General features: G+C 36.3%; 1 protein-coding gene across 4 annotated transcripts in view; it reads right to left on the bottom strand.

Annotated features, from left to right (window-relative positions):
- negr1 (neuronal growth regulator 1) overlaps window positions 1-22,087 on the bottom strand; it is a 186,493-nt gene that overhangs the window by 116,909 nt on the left and 47,497 nt on the right. For all 4 annotated transcript variants that reach the window (XM_067459925.1, XM_067459926.1, XM_067459929.1 and 1 more), the window contains exon 3: window positions 3,505-3,630. In XM_067459925.1, coding sequence (XP_067316026.1) covers window positions 3,505-3,630 — 126 coding nt within the window. The remainder of the gene's footprint in view (window positions 1-3,504; window positions 3,631-22,087) is intronic.

Here is a 22,087-nt window from a genome sequence, read left to right as displayed (position 1 = left end):
GGTGTGGGTAATAGAGCGTATGCAGGTGGGAAGCAGAAAAGGATTATGGGAAATGAAGTTCTGCAGTGACAAGTGATCATGATAGCAAATCAGTCCAATTGGTGGTGGTTGAGGAGATTCCCCCTTCTATGTAAAGCACTTTGAGTAACTAGAAAAGCGCTATATAAATGTAACAAATTATTATTATTATTATTACATGATGTCAAATGTTTGTGTGGTTCTAGTTTTCATAACTGAAGTGTACATTATTGACAGCATCTTAAACATAGACATTTTGCGTATGAACAGCTTTAGAAATCGACAAATCTGTACAAATCTTTGAATAATGAATTCATGGAATTTATAGGTGGATTTTATTCTATTTAATCAGTAACATTAACTACATTTGTTCAATAGCATCACATTTAGTTACCGTAATGCATTGATCTGTTTTAATCTGTTCTGTGCATTATATGATGCTGTATTCAAATTATTTCTAATGATTCCATCACTTAAAATATCAATACCATAGTAAAACTATACAACTATATTTATAATACAAAAGGGTTTACACTCTTAAGTTTTAGATGATATCAATACATCCATATTGTACATTCTACCATTTATAATAAATACTTCTTGTGGACCAACCTTTGAATCAGATGGAAAGCTATTTATTGTTACAAGTGAAAGGGCTTTGAGAGGTCTTAAAGACATAATGTCTTTAAAAGGCCTTTAAGGGTAATTGCCCCTTAGGTTTATATCAATGAAAAGCCCATAATCCAAGCAATAATTAGAGGCACAGAAGTCAAAGGTCCGATGACACACACACAAAAACGAATGGGGCCAATTGCATTTAGAGTATTTCAGCAATTAAATCTAGTGGCTCTATAAGGATGAATGTTCAGTTTCCTGCAGGGTCATTCAGAACAGGGCTACTGTGGTTAGACCTCTATACTATTAACACAATGCTGCCATATATGCACCAAATTCTGTTATACTTGATGTTACATAATGATATCAGTCTGAACATATTGTTGGCTTGTCCAAAGGTGAAAAAAGGATTCAATAAGGCTTTAACATTTTCTTTTTCCAGGTATTTTTGTAGCCTCATACAACCATCAGGTTCATGCATATTTTTTGTGACATTTAAATATTATAAATGAATCTTTTTAATACATCACAACCTTCAAGGGCAGAAGCAGCAATATCTTTAAAAAGTGTATATTGTCACTGGCTCTCGCTCAGTGTCGCCCTCTCTGTCCACTCAGATGTTAATTATCCCGAAGACGAATAGTTTAGGCTAATGGCTTTCATTCATATCTACACCATACTGAATCTATTGACCAAAAGTGAAAGTTCACCATATGCAGGATGGTTGTCTGAGGATGGAGTTAATATGATTATTAATGGACTTCTCATCTGGTTTCTGGCTTTCTATAATTTGAAGTATCCTACCTTTGGTAAGTAGTGGTTTTATGACTCTTTTGATCAGAATCTCAAAAAGCAATTCAATCACAAAATACACCAGAGAATTAAATAAATAAATATGACAGTCCAAAGATAAGTGTAGCTGACTTCAATAAAAATTCACAACCACTCAAAAATACTGCTGTGTACTGAATTTTCAATTCACTTTGAAAATGTGCCAAAATTTCTGCTTTAACAGCTGAATATAAACTATATAAGGTAAAGATGAGGTTGATGTATCCTCAACATGTTGTTTACGCTGTAGCAGAGTGATAACTTAATATAATCTAAGACGTATTTGTGAGAGAACAACAGCAAAATGAAGCGATAATTGATTAAAAGCCTTCCCTAAACTCAATTATGGAGGGTTTAGAACAGAAACATGTTAGTTTAATCACCATAATCTTCTGAGCCTCAAAACTCCACCACACTGAACAACTGGGACAGACATTTCTACTCTGTCGATGTAAAATTAGGTCTAACATATGAGAGCTTTTCAAACTTGAATAGTTAACCCTGGGTCATTGTAAACCCTGTGTAAATGCAATCCTAGGATATCCACGTTTCACACATGCTCATAATTTACCCAGGGTTAATAATTAATCCTGGGTATTCATAAAAGGATTTCACACTGGACATTCCTAAACCCCAGGTTATTTGCACATTTGTGGTGCCAGTGTCACTGATTGGATGAATGATATGCCTATATACATACATAAAGGCTCTAGCATTGTGCATCGTCATATTATAGGCATATAATTATGATCCTAATATTTTGTTGGTCTCCCTTTTGCTACCAAAACAGCCCTGACCCATCAAGGCATGGACTTCACTAGATCCCTGAAGGTATGCTGCGGTATCTGGCACCAAGATGTTAGCAGCCGATCCTTTAAGTCCTGTAAGTTGGAAGGTAGGGCCTACATGGATCGGACTTGTTTGTTAATGATGAAGAGGTCACAGCCACCAGGGAATACAGCTTCCATGAAAGGGTGTAGTAGATATATCCCACCCACTAACAGGTGCCATGATGAGATAATCAGTATTATGCACTTCCTCAGGTCATAATTGCAGACTGTACTATCAAGTTTATCCTGAACAGGCTTTTCGAACTATAAAAGGTAAGAATGAAATGGTGTCTTCTCTCCAGTTGTTGAGTTTGACATTTTTCTCCTTACATGCCTTAAAGGGTTGGTTTCACCCAAAAATGAAATTTCTTTCATTAATGACTCAACCTAATGTCGTTCCACACCCGTCGCGTCGACAATACATTTTGGTCCAAAAATAACACAAAAATACAACTTTATTCAGCATTGTCTTCTCTTCCGTGTTCCTCAAATAAAGAATCAAACGGTCATGATTCAAGATTCAGATCGCGTATCAACAAACTGCTGAAATCACGTGACATTGGCGATATGAATCACAAATCAATCTGCTGATTCGCGGATGCACAAATCAATGCTGAATAAAGTCGTATTTTTTGTTATTTTTGGACCAAAATGTATTATCGACGCTTCAAAAGAGTCTAACTAACCAACTGATGTCCCATATGGACTACTTTGATGATGTTTTCATTACCTTCCAGACGTGGACAGCAAGTGTGCATACACTTGCATTCAAAGGACAGAAAGGCCTCGGACTAAATCTAAAATATCTTAAACTGTGTTCCGAGGATGAACGGAGGTCTTACGGGTGTGGAACGACATTGGGGTGAGTCATTATTTTTGGGTGAACTAACCATTTAAATGCTGAAACAACCGTTTATTCAAAGTGCTGTTTCCGTGACTGGTTAAATCACATTAATATGAGGCACGCAATTTGTTTTCTGTTGTTAAGAATCTGAAGAAACATTCTAACACTGCATAATTTCTTACTATACTAGTTTAGCGCCACAATGCAAGGTTAACACCACAAAAGCGTTGCTAACCTTGCTTACAAGTGTGAAACGTTCCTTTACCGATGGTTAAAAGTAGGGTTTAGAACACTGATAACCTGGGGAAAAGCGCAGTGTGGCAAGCCCTACCATGACATATTTTATAGTAACTGCTTTGAACTCACCTGATGGGGTGATGTGTCTCCAAGATATTTTAGGCTCTGGTTTCCCACTGGCTGTGCAGATGAGTGAAACATTGCTGCCTTCGTTTACTGTAATGTCCGACGAAATGTCATAGATTTTGGGAGGAACTGTGAAACAAAACAAACATTTAGATAAACAAAGCTGCAAATGAGCTCAATGCCAAAATCACATCCTGAATCTAGAAAGTCAAGTATGTAAACAACAACAAGATTCAGTATAGCTGCAAGCAGCAATTATCGAGGTCCAAACACAACCCCACTTTATCCCAATCAGGTCATAGGTCTGTCATTCATATTTCTGATTTAAAGGGTTACTTCAGTGCCTTCTAGACTGAGAAAAGATGGATGAAAGACAGCAACTCCCAGAATGCAATTGCTTCGCTGCCCTACGAGGCCACTCCCAAAGCCACCGTTGGGGGGAGGGGAGGGGGTTGCTACTGATAGAAAGTCATATGCTAAATCGCTGAAGTAACCCTTTAATCATGTTGATGGCTAAGAGCAGCCATATAATTTTAGATAAGCCCTAAGATGACGTCCCACTTAGAATTTTACGTGTGTCAAACTTTCTGAAAATCTGGAATTTTAGTTAAGGAGATTCAGCCATTTACATCAGACTACACCTGTGATCACTCATTCAATTTAATGATCAACACGTTTTTGATAATTATTGACATTGGGAGAACAGAAAATCATCTTCCACAGGTTTGATTCTGACAGGGTGAAAATCCTAGGATTACTTCACAAACTATATTATAAAGCCTAAGTGTAATTTACTTTAAATAAATTATAATATGGTTATTCATTATCCATGAGCCAAGGAGCTTTATGATATAAAATGTTTCATTAAATAAAACCAAAATCTATAGCAACATTAGGTTAATTTATTCCCGATTTCCACCATGTGATTTTCAGTGTATTTAATTTTAAGGTATACACTATACAGTATAAAGTAATAATGCTGACATAACAGAATTTCATAATGGTCCTCACAAAATATAGCAACACTTTAGTTTAGGCTTTACTTCTTACTATTAATTAGTTGCTTATTAGCATGCATATTACTAGTATATCAGCTGCTTATTAGTGCTTATAATGCACATTTTTGTATTTTTGTATTTTGTACACGTATTTTGTATTTTTTGTACCTCTCTGTATTTTCATATTCTGCATGAGCATATTCTACATACTTTAACACTACCCAATACCTAAACTTAACAATTCCCTTTACTAACTTAAGCAGTAATTTTCTGCAGCTGTATATAATAATAGCAATAATAAAAAAAACGTCTAGATGTAAATCTGTCTTTACCCCACCTTACATCACACAAGGCCTCTACTCTTTTCTCAAGACCACGTCAGCTGTCGAAGGGTTTTTGAATTAATGTCTAACCTCCTGGTTTTGCTTTCCTACATAAAAAGGCAATAAATTGTCAGCAGTCTGCAAAATCAGCTATTCCCTTTGTTCATATTTTGAGGTCCAGCTAGGATTCAGGTTGTTTGAAGTGCATATCATTTAACTAGACAGATCATTTCACTCTCTTCTCACAATATAACATTCTAAACACCATACATTTACTGGAGATACATGTATAATGGACAGACAGTAAACAGTAAATTGAGTTCTCATCTACTCTCATACTCATCTAGGGGAAATCAGTTAGAATAAAACAAGACACTGACAAAACTAATCAAAATAAGAGCCTTTAAAGCATACTAATTGAAATAATGAGAAGGCATTCAATTTTACAATGAAATTCTGCTGTTTCCAAGCCAAAAGAAACCCAACATTCAGGAATTTGTACCTTGCAAACATCATTCACTCCTACACTATTTGATCTACAGTTAAGGTCTTTCTTATCATGGTTTTTGTAATCTGTGCACTAAATGGTTGAGTTGAAATTCTAATGAACCCTTTCATTGTTGGAAAGCACTGATCGGACCATCACGCGCTCTGCTGCAGGTTTACTTGAACTTCCTCCCACTGTTGACAAATGTCCACAATCACTGATAGCACAAATGGAAAATGTTGCATTCGTCTACTGATCATATCTCCCTTCAACAGGATCAAGACCCTATTAGTCAATGCCTGAGGAGTCAGGTACCGGCCCTTTAAATGCGATGTGGGGGCTTTGCAGCTCTTTAAGCTGAACATGTTCGAAGAAACATCCGTTTCATCATCTTGCCATATATTCTAGAACTTCCTCTTTTAATGTGCGCCCTGAGATTTGAAGACTTTTGTTATTGTTTTCCCCCTCAGATACTTTACTTTTACAATGAAATAATAGCAAAATTGTGTCGAAACAATTGAGCTTTTTGAGCTTATAAGTTGGCAGTGAGAAAGTCCAGAGGATTTGGTGCATTGAAGGAATATCTCTCATTACAATCCGAGACAGTTTTGACTTTCATTACTGGTCTCGTGTGTACCACCTGTGAATACAGAGTATATTATCAGATGAAATGAAACCCTCTCTGTATTTTCAAGTAGCTTAAAAAAGCAGAGAGGACTGGTATACCTTGGCACTCCACTGAAATTGCAACATAAACAGATGTAAAGGTCAACAACCTATCTCGGCATGCTCTTTTAACTATCACTAAATTCATAACAAAAAGCACGTTATTAAATCTCAAGCTCAAGGTCTAACCACAATTTGACTTCTGCGAATCCTTTTCAAGTGTCAACCCCAATGCTTGTGGCCATAGTTATTTTTAACCTTTTTATTTCCACTCAGTCTGTTCAATTGGTAAGGTAATGACGATAAGAGAAAAACAAGACACTGCTAAAGCCCTACCCCAAGGCCCTATTCAAGACAACCTGATGCTTTGTTTTCTGTTTAATTCATTAACTGTTGCACGATTGTCATGTTTGCCCATTCCACTCTAATTCTCCCTCCTCTTCTTGGCGGGAGGTGCTGAGATGGAGCTGCCACAGCTGATGGGGGAGAAATTTTCTGTCTCTCAGCACCAGAGTGAATAAATAAGCCTCTAATGACGCCACCTTGAATTACTGAAACGCTTACAGCTATTAAAATGCAGAGTTTCCTCTGAATAAAGTGGAGTGCATGGCTTGCCTTTCTATAAATTCTGACAGGTTCTCCAGGGCTGACTGCTGCCACCCAATTCCAAGACCCCATTGCTTCACACCTACTGCCAGCCCACATTCCAATTACAGAGCTGAGGGAAAAGTGGGCTCCTGTCATAATGCAGACTAGCATAGGCAAAGAGCCGAGAAGAGACAGCCAGAGAAATCAGATGCAGTCTTATCTATTTGTTGTCTTCTGGCTGAAAAAAGAATGAAAAACAAAGTTAAGGCAGATGTACAATAAATGGACTTGTATATTACAGTATTGCGGATGCATTTAGAGCATAAATTATGGCGTAAATATAATTACCACGTTAACACATGCGATACATTTTTCCAGTTTAACGCGGTAAAAAATATTTAACGCAGCATAATATAGATAGACACAATAAGTTATAATGGCCATTGACGTTGACTAATTGAGTGGGGTTTTTTGGGTGAATTTAAACATATAGACGTTACATTAAAGGGTTAGTTCACCCAAAACTGAAATGTGTGTCATTAATGACTCACCCTAATGTCGCTCCACACCTGTAAGACCTGTAAGTTCATCTTCAGAACACAGTTTAAGATATTTTATATTTGGTCCGAGAGCTTTTCTGTTCCTCCATTAAAAGTGTTTGCACACTATAATGTCCATGTCCAGAAAGGGAATAAAAACATCATCACAGTAGTCCATATGTGACATCAGTTGAATCTCTTGAAGCATCGAAAATACATTTTGGTCCAAAAATATTTATTTTTATTTTATTTACTTTATTCAGCATTGTCTTCTCTTCCAGGTTTGTTTCAATCCTCAAATAAAGATTTAAAGGTGCACTATGCAACTTTCCGTCCACTAGAGGTCACCTATTCAAAACAAAGGTGTAGTTTGATGACGCAGTATCCTTGGACATGTGGTCTTCACCTTACAGCCGGTGGAAAATAGGACCCGGGCAGAAATAAGGTGATGCAGCTCTTTTTATCATATTAGATACATTTATGTTTTTTTTAAATTATGTTATGACGTTACTCTGTGCGTTCGCTCGGCGCTGCTGTGACATGTTCACACTGCTAAGAGAAAAGCGCTTCTGCCAAATAAAACTGAGGGTAACGCAGATATGACGCAATTGACAGGCAACTCCCTCAAACGCTATGCTGAAACGTCCCGGTCCTTAGTTAAAATAGCAATTTTCTCACAATTTACAACTAGTTGGAAACATTTGGGATATTGTAAGTACTCAACTGAACAAAATATATAACACTGGCCTAGTAGTTTTAGGATATTTTACTGCAAAAATACTACAGAGTGCACCTTTAAATGGTTATGAATCAGCTTATTGATTCAGGATTCGGATTGCGTGTCAAACTGCCAAACTGCTGAAATCACGTGACATTGGTGGTCCGAATCATCATGAATCAATACTGAAGATGAACGGAGGTCTTACGGGTGTGGAACGACATTAGGGGGAGTCATTAATGACAGTAGCGCAGGAAGGGGGTGCTGCGGGGGCTGCAGCCCCCCTCGTTATAGCATGGTGAAAAATTGTATTCTAAAATTGTATAGTATTTAAAACATGAAATGAAATAAAATAAATTAAAATAGACTGACATAACATACTGTGTTTTAATGGGATTAAAATAATGGGCCGTGGATAAGATATAAACTAATTAATAATTATTTTAATAATTCCTTAGGAAGTGCTTTCGTCACCATCATCACCTCGCTCACTCTCGTTTGGTCATGGTTAGCAATAAGCAGCAGAAACGTATTTGTAGACTTTTTTTGAGTTGCGTTACTACTAACACGGTTAAGAAAAGTAAAATAGGGAAATCTTCTCAAAAAAAAAAGCATGTAAACAACAACGACGCTGACCTTGACACTGACACAAACTCTGTTCAGACATCCGCGAGGTTTGTGAGCTGGACGTTAACATGTAACTTAGCCTACTCTCACCAGTCTGCTGAGGTCGGGACACATGATATTTTACAAACGTGATTATGAATCATTATTTCTCTAAATATGCGCACATGAGGGACTAAAAGCCCTGGCAGATGCTGGATGTATGTAGCCTATGAACACAAATAAAAAGAATGCTTTATGAGTGATGATTAACGTACGTCTGTGTATGATCCATTGGCGTCGGAACCATTGTGTGTCGTGAGGACAAGACTCACCCACTTTTAAAGACCAATGATATTGGACGCTCTCACTTTTATCATCACTAATTCAACACGTCTGTTTACCTACCCCTAACCGAGAAAAACGTATTAGGTGTTTGACTCTTTTTTTTTTCACTTTTCTATTATTTTTTTAATTTTTATTGAAAACAAATGCCTTTCTGATCTGTGATGTGAAAAGGCAGTAGCGCGAGTTCGGCAAAAGGCAGCGCAAATAACTCAAACAAATAACAAATAATATTTGTATCTAACGTTACTCCAGCAAAAACAAATTCTGAGACCACCCACAGTTTTGCTTCCGACACCTATGGTATGATCGCGTTTTAACAAGTAATTAATTTTAAACAACAATAATCTGGGGCGGTGGGTCCGTCTGTGCTCTTTGACGGTAAAGGGGGGTTCTACTACAACACCTGTCTGGTCACCACCGACAACATAATGACGTCACACATTTTCTGACCCAACTTTCAGCCCCCCCCCGGAATTAAACGGCTTCCAGCGCGCCTGATTAATGACATAAATTTCATTTTTGGATGAACTAACCCTTTAACATATCAGATAGACAGTGTAATGGCTGAACATTGTGCGCTGACTTGTGCACACTGACACTGACTTGTGCAGACTTCAATACCGAAGAAGAAAATCCCATTGACTTCTACAATGGCAGAATGTTCAGAGATTTGAATTTAACTGCCGTTTTTCACACATGCACACACGAAAGCCCTTAGAACCCTTTCTCTCTCCCTCAAAAACATACTCATTTGATTAATTTTATCAAGCAGCCAATAAGTAATGACCTCAAATCTTTATAGCCACACCCTAGCAACCAATTACAGTCCCCTAGCAACCACCCAATAGACAAATTGACAAATAAATAAGAGGGATATACATGAATTAAAACATCACAGAGACATGAGGGTTTGGCTCTTTTGATTTGGGCAGACAGTCATGCAGTCTATTAGTTTAACACTGCTAACTGTCTAGTCATGCCCTAGCAACCATTTAGACCCCCATAGCAACCCAAGCCCAAACGGATATCAGAATGTCATAGAGGGGTTGTGGTTGGTTTATATAATTCATATGGGCAAGCAGGCGTTGGAGTGTCATCACTGGTAACTGCCAAGCCACTCCCTAGCAAGTAAACATAGTACCATAGCAACCATTCAGCAAGACTTATATTATCAGAGACATGGCGACGGGCTCTTTTTAATCATGCTAGCAAAGCAAACAGCACTTCCAAAATGCTACACATACTAGCAGTGCATAGCTGCATGCAAATAGTGATTAGCTAAGTGTTAAATCATGCGTTAAATAACTATATAAAAACACCATAGTGTAACTAGCAACTGCCCGTGCCAAGCAACACCATAGCATTAGCAACCTCCCACAACACCCTAGCAACTGCCTAGCAATGCCTTAGAAACCACCCAGAATATTTTAGCAACCAACCAGAACACCATAGCAACTGCCCAGTAACACCCTAGCAACCATCTTGAAATACCCTAACCAACCAGCTAGAAACATTTAGCAACCTAGTGGTGAGTTTTGCCACTGCAAGCACCACTCACATTTTCTTCAGGAAATGTACATTTAGTTTCTACTACTCTTGGTTTCGACGATGCAAATATATTTGAAACACGGATACAGACCAAAAATTATTCAAGAATGAAAGGTGGGGGGTATGTGGGTTGTAATTTGATTTCAGTTAAGACATATTAGGAAGGACATTAAATCAAGCTCACAATGACTGATCTAGAGAGACATGTTGTAATCAGGAAGGCAGAAGGTCAGTAACAACTCTGAACATAATAACAAACTCTGTGTCCTGTACAACCAATGTGACTCACAATGCGGCTCTGTTCCAAAAGCTAGTGAGCTGCCAACATACGCGGCACTTGAAGAAATCATAGGCGTAACCACAACTCTACGACTGTTCCAATAGATAGGAAGCATGATGTACACCAAAATAACAAATAAAAATAAAAGGAAAAAAAGAAGAAAAGAAACAACCTAATTAGAATCCACCATCATATGTATTCTTCACAAAGGAGTCAACATTATAATTGCTCTAAAATTACGAATATAATCTAAAATATTATTTATGCACAACTGAAAAATAGTTTTGTCTTGATGCAATAATACTCAGAATTTGTGTGTGCTATTATATGTATTTTTATGCTAAGCGTATTATTTTGTTAGCCTTTCTAACAACATGCTAACACCAAATTTGTCTCTTTATTGTAGTCTTGCTATTTGTGTCATGCAGAGTTACTGCAAATGTAAAGCGTTTCAAAATCAGTTAGGATGCAGCATTAATGGGCAACTTAACAGCTTTTAAAACAGAGTGCATGATGGGAATACTCCTTATGATTCATCCATGCGCACCATTACAGGGATTACTGAATATTCTGATCCAGAGACTATATTGTAGTACAAATATGCACATGCATTTTAAATATACTCATGTGGCTGGAAGTGGAAATATGCTACACTTGCAAAACTGCCAGATTCCACATTCATTCATAGTGGTTCCCAATTCCCCATACAACCTGAAGGCTGCTAAAACCAACCAACTTAGATCCCTAATTAGGTGTCATAGACAGAAACAAAACACAAACCCTGACAGGCTACTCAACCCACTGGGATTTCTTCAGTTTGGTAATGCCACGGAACGTGAGACAGTGAGGATGTGCCGACCCAATACATGAGCTCTCTTGGTACAACATGTCCATTTGAAGAGTTAATTGAAATGTAGTACTTTCTTTAAATGAAATTAGTAAACAAAGAAGGTATAGATTTCTAATATACTGATCATGTTTCTGAATATTGTTCTTGTGATTTATTTATTGCTCATTTAAGATATGAATACAATAAAAAAGACATGCACGTAACATTCTGACATTGTGACGCAGCTTTGTTCTCAGCACACTGTATTATTTTCTATCTATAGGCAGGAGTGCTTACAGTATGAACAGAGATATCAGGGAGAGGAATATTAGGTATTCATGAAAGGATCAACTTTCACATTAAAGACTTTGCAGAGTTGCTGTGAGGTGCAGGCTCACTGGTACAGAATCTAAAATGAGGCTTAATATTTCATGACATTTTAGATGAAGTTCAAAACATCTTAACCTAGCTTAATGATATTCCACTAGAATGGGGGACCGGATTGAGGACTAATGATACCTAGTGATACCAGTGTTGTTTTGTGCTCGAACAATTCAGAATATTTAGGTAATTAGAGAAGAAACAGTCCAACCAAAAATTATTCAGACACCAGATATCATTTTTAACTAGTGGGTGCAGGACACTATAGTTCATTTACGGTTAAGTAATGTTAGCATAATAAAATAAACTGTGACATATTACACCCAACAATTCTTACAGTGGACTACAGTTGGACACTTTGACCTGACCATGTTTTGCTGAAGTGTTTTTTCTTTAATAGTTAATGCAACCTTTTACACCACAGACTGAACAAAAGTAAGCATTGCTTGTAATAGGTTTATTTAAATGGATATTGTGTGTAGTTAAATTTAACATCTGACAGCTGATTGGTTGTAATCCATTACATGCCTTTCTATCAAATCTATCAAAGTTATCTGACTGACATTACCAAGATTAATTTGTTCTGGCACAGTTTTACTTATTAACCAAGTCAACATATTAAAATGATTTCTGAAAAATCATGTGACACTGAAGACAATTTAGATTTGTCATAACAAGAATAAATTACATTTTAAAATATATTAATAGACAACAGTTATGTGTATGTGTGAGCCTGTTTATGTGGTTTATGAGGACACAAATTTGTATAGCTACATGGGTATTACACTGGTATTACACTATAAATGTGGTTTATGAGGACATATCAAATGTCCTCATAATTCAAATGGCCTTAAAAACATACTAAATTATGTTTTTTTGAGAAAGTAAAAATGCAGAATGTTTCCTGTGATGGGCAGGTTTAGGGGCAGGGGCAGTGTAAGGGGATAGAAAATACAGTTTGTACAGTATAAAAACCATTACGCCTATGGAGAGTCCCTGTAAACCACATAGACCAACGTGTGTGTGTGTGTGTGTGTGTGTGTGTGTGTGTGTGTGTGTGTGTGTGTGTGTGTGTGTGTGTGTGTGTGTGTGTGTGTGTGTGTGTGTGTGTGTGTACCTTCTTAACCATATTTTGGCAACAAATCTGTGCCCAGGAGTAACCCAACTAAACTACCTGATTTGGTCCTCATTTGTGAAAATTGTATAAAGCAAAAAAATAACAAAAATAATTGTTAGAAATACAGAAAGAAAAGGAAAGAAAAAACAAAACAAAATAAACAACCTAATTAGAATCTACCATCATGTATTCTTCACAAAGGATTCAACTTATAATTGCTCTAAGATTGCGAATATAAAATATTTTTTTATGTACGACTGAAGAATAGTCCTGTCTTTATGCAAGTGTACTCAATATAATACATATTTTAAATTATAATAGAAGGAAAACAAAACAGCAGATCATACAAAAAAATCATTGTGTAGCTTTTGATAAAAGATGGATAACACAAAGCACAAATAATACAAATTCCAGTTAAAAATCTTCTAGTCATTAATTATTCCAGTAAATTATTTCATAACCTGAAAACAAGAATTAGAAATACATAAACTGAAATTAATCAAATCAAAACACTGCATCTTCACTGTGTAAATTAAATATACATTTATTCTTGTTAAAGATAAAAAAGTGATTCTCTTTTGTTGTTTGATTAAAATTAATGACAGACTGCAGCAGATTTAATAGGCCGCTGTCACTTTAAAACATTTTCTTTCTCAACTCTTTACATTCACTTGTTTACAAGGCTTATTGCGCTTTAATTATTTAAAATCACTTGTTTTTAAACCGCATTTGCTTAAAAACAGATGCAAATGATAAGCTTTTGTGACTTTGCAACAACCCAACTTTACTTAAGCGTGACCACGATAGAGACAAATTTTGACCTGGTTATCGTGTCAACCGGTATATTGCCCACCCCTAGGTTGATGTCAGTGACACAATCAAGCCAGAATCATGTCACTGATGTAACTGAACATGACAGGCCAGTTTGGCTATGTGAAACAGAGAATGACATTTGAGAGAGGCCACAGAGAGATCATTTTCTGTGAAAAACATCTTAAATTTCAGTCTGTTTGTCAACAACAAAGCTATTGTGTGACTTTAAAAGACTTGGAAATTCAATGTTGAATAAGGTTAGAAGCCCTTAAAGAGATAGTTCACCCAAAAATAAAAATTAACCCATTATTTACTCACCCTCAAGCCATCCTAGGTGTGACATTCTTCTTTCAGACGAATGCAATCTGAGATAATTAAATGTCCAGGCTCTTCCAAGCTTTATAGTTGTAGTGAATAGAGGATTTGATTTTGAAGCCCAAAAAAGTGCATCCATCCATCATAAAAGATATCCACATGGCTCCGGGTGGTTAATAAAGGCCTTCTGGAGCGAAGTGATGCGTTTGTGTAGGAAAAACATCCATATTTAAAACGTATAAACTAAAAGCTTCCGACAGACAGCCATACGCATCGATTTACAACGAAAATGACCTGACTCATGATGTATTGATGAACGCAGAAGTGCGGAGGATAGAGCAAAACAAAACATGGGCACAAATTATAACTCTAAATGAGATTTTTTTTAAAGAAAAATGTCAGAGGATTTAAATATAAGAGAAGAGGAGCTTGAGTTTGTTGCCCAGCCCTGTTTGTTTGAACCGTGAGAGGCCTCAAAGCTTACGCAACTCTTAATCACGTCAGGATTAAAACGTTGATTTGCATAGGCCGTGCACCAGAAGCTAGTTATTTTACTTTTTAAATATGGATATATTTTTTTTTTACTCAAACACATTGCTTTGTTTCAGAAGGCATTTATTGTCCCCCCAGAGCCGTATGGATATCTTTATCCACTGCCGTTATGAAGGATATTATTTAATATATCTCAGATTGCATTTGTCTGAAAGAAGAATGTTCTGTAATCACATATGTTAGAAGTCTTGTATCCGTAGGGTTGGGCGATGTCACCTAAATCGGCAGCTGACGATGTGTACAGTAAAACATCGCGATGGACAATCATATTAGTGAGGAGTGAGGAACAGATTTTTTAATGGAGTGAGGAGCAGATTTTTTAAAAGTCGGAGTGTTGTGGTTTTTACTCGCTCCAAGAGCGCTCCACTACCGCTCCATAACGAGTACAATTCATGCCAACGGGCCTAATAACTACATTTTTAGCCAGATCTAGAGCTTAGATCGGCTCAAAAAAAATCAAGCCCGACCCTACCCGAGCCCGTGCACCTGATAGACCGGCCCTGCCCGGCACATTAAGTATAATTATCGAGAACGAGCCTGTATTGACTAATGAGTGGAGCGCAGCCGGTGTGACTCAGCACAATCCGCAGGAAATATACCCAGCGGTAAAATGATGTTCGTTTGAATCCAGCTCAGACATGACATAAATCTGTAGCTTACTGTAGCCTTCTTGTTGTAGCCATTACACAATGTTTTTTTTTCTTTCATATTTATGTTTAAATATTATAATATTATTTTTAAATTTCATCTGATTATGATAGGCTATTGTGAGTGGGTCAGAAATGATTTTGGTGGTTATATTTAGTTTAATATTAAGTTTTTTGTTTTGTTTTGTAAAAAAGCCTTTCTTTCTTTTTGTACAAATTGTCTCTTCATTTTAATAGTTTCTTCGGCCAATTGCATGTATTTAATAAATAAAAAGCAAATAAGTAGACTATGAGGTTGCGGAAGCGATCGCTTTCATCATGAACTGAAGCGTTTCTCAAATAAACTGAAACTCAGCAGGCTTGCCTCACAGACATGAGAAATATATAGCCTAATATGTGTAGAAATGGAAAGATTTAAATAAGCATAGTGCAGTGTTCAGAACTCACACGAAAACCAGCTTGATTCAGATGGATCACGGCGATGGGCATGAGCGGGATGTTAAAGTTTAAGGGATTTTTTTATTTATTTTACCTTCTACATACTGAATATGACCGCGTGAAAGCACATTTGAAACAGGTAGCACTTATTCACACACGTAATCGTTCTCTCTAATGCATTCAAAAACAGCTTGTAGTGCTTACCTGCTTACAGTTATCAGTAGTTATATATAGTTACAATATACAGTTATTCTATTATATGATTTTGAATGAGCAGACATCTGTATTGATCCGTAGATAAAATAACTGATGAAAACGTATGTTCATCTTTCCAAACTTCCAAACTAAATTTGGGAAATTGCTGCCGCTCCACTCCGCTGGCATAGCCTACTCTAGTGTTGACTCGCAGCGGGGCGGGGACGGGGGCGGGGGCGGGGGCGTGGCATCACGATGGTGTTTCTCCATCGTGTTGGCACAACCCTAAGTATCCGTTCTTCTAGTTATCCTTTATATTGTTTATTTGGCCATGGTCTCTTTAAGAATCATAGGTCTCGGTAAGGAGTAATGCCATGTGACCATTAATCAGGATGTAATCAAGCATGGCACAGAGAGCATTATGTTTATTGTATCTGAGATAATCCTGTGACATCTGCTTACATTTGATGCCTTTGTAGCATTGTGGGTATGTATTGATTGTTTTGAACAATATCTACAATTGCAGATCACTATTTGGGGACAGTTACAATGTATAAAGTTGACAGTTAGAATTGTTATTTACTTCATATTACTTATAGATAATGATTGACTGCAGGTTAAAATATTATTGCATATATAAAATTCAGAAATGTCTACTAAATACATAATTGTAGCAGTAAAAACACAGGGATTTAATTAAAGCTGCAGTCTGTAACTTTTTGCGCTCTAGTGGTTAATAAACAGAACTGCATGTGTCTTGTGGAAGAACATTGCAGCCGGAGCTACTTCTCTCTGTTTATGTCTATAGCGGATCACGCAGGGACTGTGCTCCTCCGCAGCGGTACCTACCAGCCTGGCCTGAAATAGTCCCAATATAAATACTTATTATAAGTGTACCATAATGATTCAGGGTAAGACAAAAACAAGGTTTGGAAAATAGATTCATGTTGTACATTCTCATTTTATAATTTTTCTAAATCTTGAACATAAAAAAAGTTACGGACAGCAGCTTTAATATAATTTAAGTTGGTATACCTGTACATGTTAAAGGTCAGGCTAATTATTATGCTGATTTTGCCGATGTATGTTTCAGTTTCACCTTTCCTTGCAAAGTCCATAAACCTGTGGACAAGGAGCTAAGTGTCTTCAGAGTCTGTCAGTTAGGGAAGAGTTTACCTGGCTGTCAAGTTATATACAGAACATATACTGAGGACAGCACAAAGAAAGTTCATGGTTATTATTATAATCGATTATTAATGATAATTAATATATCATACATTAACTTGTTAACACTTTATTTTAAGGTTCAGTTATTAACCATTAACTAGTTGCTTATTATCATGCATATTATTCAGATATTGGCTGTTCATTAGAACTTATAAAGCACATATTAATGCCTTATTCTGCATTACCTTATTCTACATCCCTTAATCCTACCCAATACCTAAACTTAAATGCTACAAAAACTACCTTACTAAGTATTAATAAGCAGTAAATTAGGAGTTTATTGAGGCAAAAGTCGTAGTTAATAGTGAATAAGTGTTCCCCATACTAAAGTGTTAACATGAACTGCTTCCATAGTAGACATCAACAAAAGACAAAAGTCCTTTCTGTTCAGTTTTATTGTTGCCGCTGTACTAGAAAGTATGCAATGTCAGGCTGCCTCATTTCTTCTTGAACAATAAACAAAATGGGTGGTGGCTGATGACAAACTGACTATCGCTCCTAATATTTAGCTAAGCTAGATGTATAGGGCCTATGTGCAGAATAGCAATACATTTGATCTGTCATTCACTAACTGAGCACATCTATAAAAGAATAATGTGGTGGTCTCAAACTGCTCTATTTAATGGTGACTCACCAAGGACTATGACAAATGGTACTGTCTGGTAAACAAGGCTAAGATTTAAGTGGTGGAGAAGATAGGTGATTATTCTCCGAAAAATGTGTGTGGGCTATCTTCATTCGATCCCTACAAAACAAACAAGCACACTCATTCTCTGATGATGCCCAATATTGACCCGTCGGCTAGAAAGAATGACCTGGCAAAACTGTTTCGTCCACACAAATGTTCAGGATACATCGAGATAGCTCGAAGAGACCACAAAGTACAGTCTGTTCAAATTTCATAAAGGACAAATAAGACATTTTAATCGCATTACGTGCGATTTGCCGTTCCAGGATTTGTGCCACTGTAAGAGTCAATCTAGCAATTTCATTTTTGATACAATTCTGCAGGAGATTAAGTTTACCACTCACCGATTCCCATTACAAGACTGCTGTTCATCATGTGTTTCCTGTCGTTTCTCTTCTCTCTCTTTAGTTGTTGTCATTACCCCAACAGTGCTTGTATATTTTCTTAGCAGTAGTTATTAATTATCCCAGATCATGCAGAGATACATGCAAGTAATAGATTCTAAGGACAAAAGATCCATCATGATCATGAAACAGCCCTCGGCTAAGAGAGTGGAAAAGAAGGACATTCATTTTGTTGATTATAATTACACAGAAGAGACTACAGTGATGGGCTACAGGTTACAGCCTCTAAAAATACACATCCTCAGATATGACTGGTCTGTATTAGTAGTTTGCTTTATCTCAAACAGGCTGGGGGTCCTTGCAGTGATCTTTCTCTAGTTAATTACACACAGTGGATTTATGCGCACAGAAAATCAGTATATTTGCCACTGTTGAGAATCAGCACCTCCTACTGAGGTGTCACACCACATACATCAAGTTTACTTTGTAGGGGAAACCCACAATAAATGCCTACCAGGGAATTCAGATAAATATTTGTTATGAAAGTATCTGCTAATGACTAGAAGAAGTGAAGCCAGTAAACTAAATAAATGAATGTAATATTCATAAAAATCATACGATATCAGGTTTTTTAATATGTTGCAGCACATTATATTGTGTATAAAATATAAACCTTTCTAATTTAAATGAGCTAAACATTTTAAAAGAGTTGGAACAGATAGTAAAGGAAAAGCAGCCAACATGGGAACTCCTTCAATAGAATTTAGAAAGCATCCCAGGTGTCACCTCATGAAGCTGCTTGAGAGAATGCCCAGACTGTACAGAGCTGTTATCAAGACAATAGGTGGCTAAATTGAGATATTTTGAAATCATTTTAAAAAGCTAATAAATAACGATAAATGAGTAATACATAATTTTCTGGTTTCAGAGACTAAATAGAAATACTATAAATTATAGTAAACAATAAATCTAAAATTAATTTCTGCTAATCAGCTTGGATAACAAGTTTTACATTTTGATTAATTTAAAAGTGATAATTCAACCAAATGTCATTTACTCAACCTCAAGTTGTTCAAAACCTGTAGGAATTTCTTACTTCTGCTGAACACAAAAGATGATACTTTGAAGAATGTCATTAAACAAACAGTTGACGGGCCTCATTGACTTTCATGGTCCTATGCAAGTCAATGGGGCCCATCAACTGTTTTGTTACCCAAAAAGACTGATCTTGCTCTTGACTGATCAACTTGTGTAACTTTAATGGTTTCATCTGTAGGCTATTTTTTATTTTATTTTATTTTTTTTATTTTACAAATAACATTATCCAATGTTATTTTAAATGTATTTTTTATTCAGTTTTTATTCAGTTTACTACCTGAATGTTAGACCTACCTGAAAAAATAAAGCAGGCTATTTCATTTGTATCTTTTATTCTATTGTATTTATTTGTGCTATTGTTGGTGATCTGTTTATTTGTTCTTATTTTATTACTGTTTACTCGTCTTTTTAAATTCAATTTACCATTTGAAATCAAGCTTCCTTGTGCTGTGTGTAAGCTATTGCAACACAATTACCCTGTTACCCTGTCAAAGAATCGGAAAGAACCGAAAAGAACCGAAATCGAAAGTAAGAATCAGAATCAGAATCATTTAAATCAAACGATGCACAACCCTACTCATAAGTCACCCTCTTCTGTAATACCCATGTCATACCCATGTCATTATACAAATTTTGTGTCCTGATATCACAAAAACAAACAAACAAACACACACACAAATCTTTTCTCAGTGTGTGCAAAAGTTCTCTTTAGCGTCTTGCTCTTGAATGTTAACAAGGCTTAAATGAGTTTAGTTTAAACACAAATAGCAACGTGTGGTGGTCAGGCTACATCCTTTTTTTATCATTGCTGTTATAATGTGTTGGGAAGCCAGAATGTGTATTTATCAACAGAAACATACATTAGCCTAACTAACAAACCATATTATAGATGCATTGAACCGCGGTCCAAGTGCGTGCCAAACCTTTGGTAGAGAACGTTACAATTCAATTTTTATTACAGAGAACCGCTACACCCCTAATATTTCTGTAATTTCCCATGAAAACCATGCCGTCAGGTTTAAACTATCAATACTTCAAATAGGCTTACCATTGTGAATCAGTGTAAGACAAAAACACGTTTTTTGGAAGAAGGATTGATGTATTGACTTTTTTTAACAAAATCATTTAGGCGTGTACCATTATTTCCAGCTAATTAGCAGAACTCCAACTAGCTTTACTGAGGGAAAAAAACAACAACAACTTATCTTTAAAAAAACAAGACAAGGTATAAACTAGTTCTCATAGCAGACCTCACGGTTACGTGTATTCACTGAGAATAGGAGATTATCAGACATACATGTAAAAGTTTTATGCCAATATTTGTACCTGGCATTTGGAGGTTTTTTCAAATAACAATATTGGTCAAATCCTTTTCTTAAATGACCATTATTGATAAGTATAGACAACCAATGCTAATATGCAAATCTAACAGTAGAAATAATGTTTTGCTTACAAACTAGTGCTTCTGATATTGAAGAAAAATGCGATATGCAATACCTTGTTTAATAATGCGATATTCGATATGCGATACGATATTGCTATTAGTGTGTCAAATCTATTTCAAATATATATATATATTTTAAAATATTGTACCAATGATACCATTTATGCGTTTCACATTCTCTTTGGGAAAAGAAAGCATCGCTAGAACTTCTGAAAGTGACAGGCAGTGTTTTAGCATAAATTTGTTACAAATCTGATAGTATAATTTTAACATAAATGTTTCGGTGGGTGTGTGTGTCAGACAGTGAGAGATTGTAAAGATTTGTTTTTCACAAGTTATTGCATTTAATTTTTTACAAGCAAGTCCCATAAGTAACAGTCATGAGCCCAGTCTATTCTCTGCTATATTTGTCAACCTAAAACGTACACTTTTCACAATGTTGAAGTAGCCTATTAAAATCATTCAGATATTGCATGCCGTTGCGATATGCGTACTGCGATATGTACATTTGCGATATTTCGATAATTTCGATATATTGCACAGCCCTATTACAAACAAACAAACAAACAAACACACACACACACACACACACACACACACACACACACACACACACACACACACACACACACACACACACACACACACACACACACACACACACACACACACACACACACACACACACACACACACACACACACACACAAAGAATGTACCTCCTTAATCGATAACCATTTGGTCCAAATAAAAATTTAGCCTTGCATAGTGGCCATTTACACAGGCTACTAAGATTTAAAATATTATTCCACATGGACATTATCAGAAATTATGCTGCTGAGCAGGATGGAGAAAAAATTACATTTTTTCCTCCATAAATTTAAACCATAAATGGAGTCATTCCTCTAAAGACACTCTAATATATCTTGACTTATTTGCCCACCACGATAAAGAAAATTCATCAATAATTATGAAAATGAACAATCAAACACCATGAAAATGCATATTTAGATCCACTTAAACTTGGCAGTATTTAATCACGTTATTACATAACATAAAATCTCACACTAGATCCTACACTCCAACTGCTATCTATAGCCTATAGGCTAATTTGCAACAGACTTTACTCTAATTCCTTAAAAGGGGGACACACATGTAGCGTTAGAATCCCTATTTGCATAATGAAACATTTAAAGGGGTTTTTACCAACGTTTGATGATTTCATAGTCATTAGTAACCCATTCATTCCGGATTTTTTCTCTCAGGAAGACTGCAAACATATACACGTATGAAAAACTACCCAAAGCTTTAAGCACTAGCATAAAATTGTATGCAGTGCCCTCAAGATTCAAAACATTTATGACATTTTGGGTACTTTGAAGTCAAAATATAGTTTCATG

Source organism: Pseudorasbora parva, chromosome 12 (genome assembly GCF_024679245.1).
Source record: "Pseudorasbora parva isolate DD20220531a chromosome 12, ASM2467924v1, whole genome shotgun sequence".
NCBI lineage: Eukaryota > Metazoa > Chordata > Actinopteri > Cypriniformes > Gobionidae > Pseudorasbora > Pseudorasbora parva.
The sequence above is the reverse complement of the archived record's forward strand: the minus strand, read 5'-3'. Positions and strand labels throughout refer to the sequence as shown.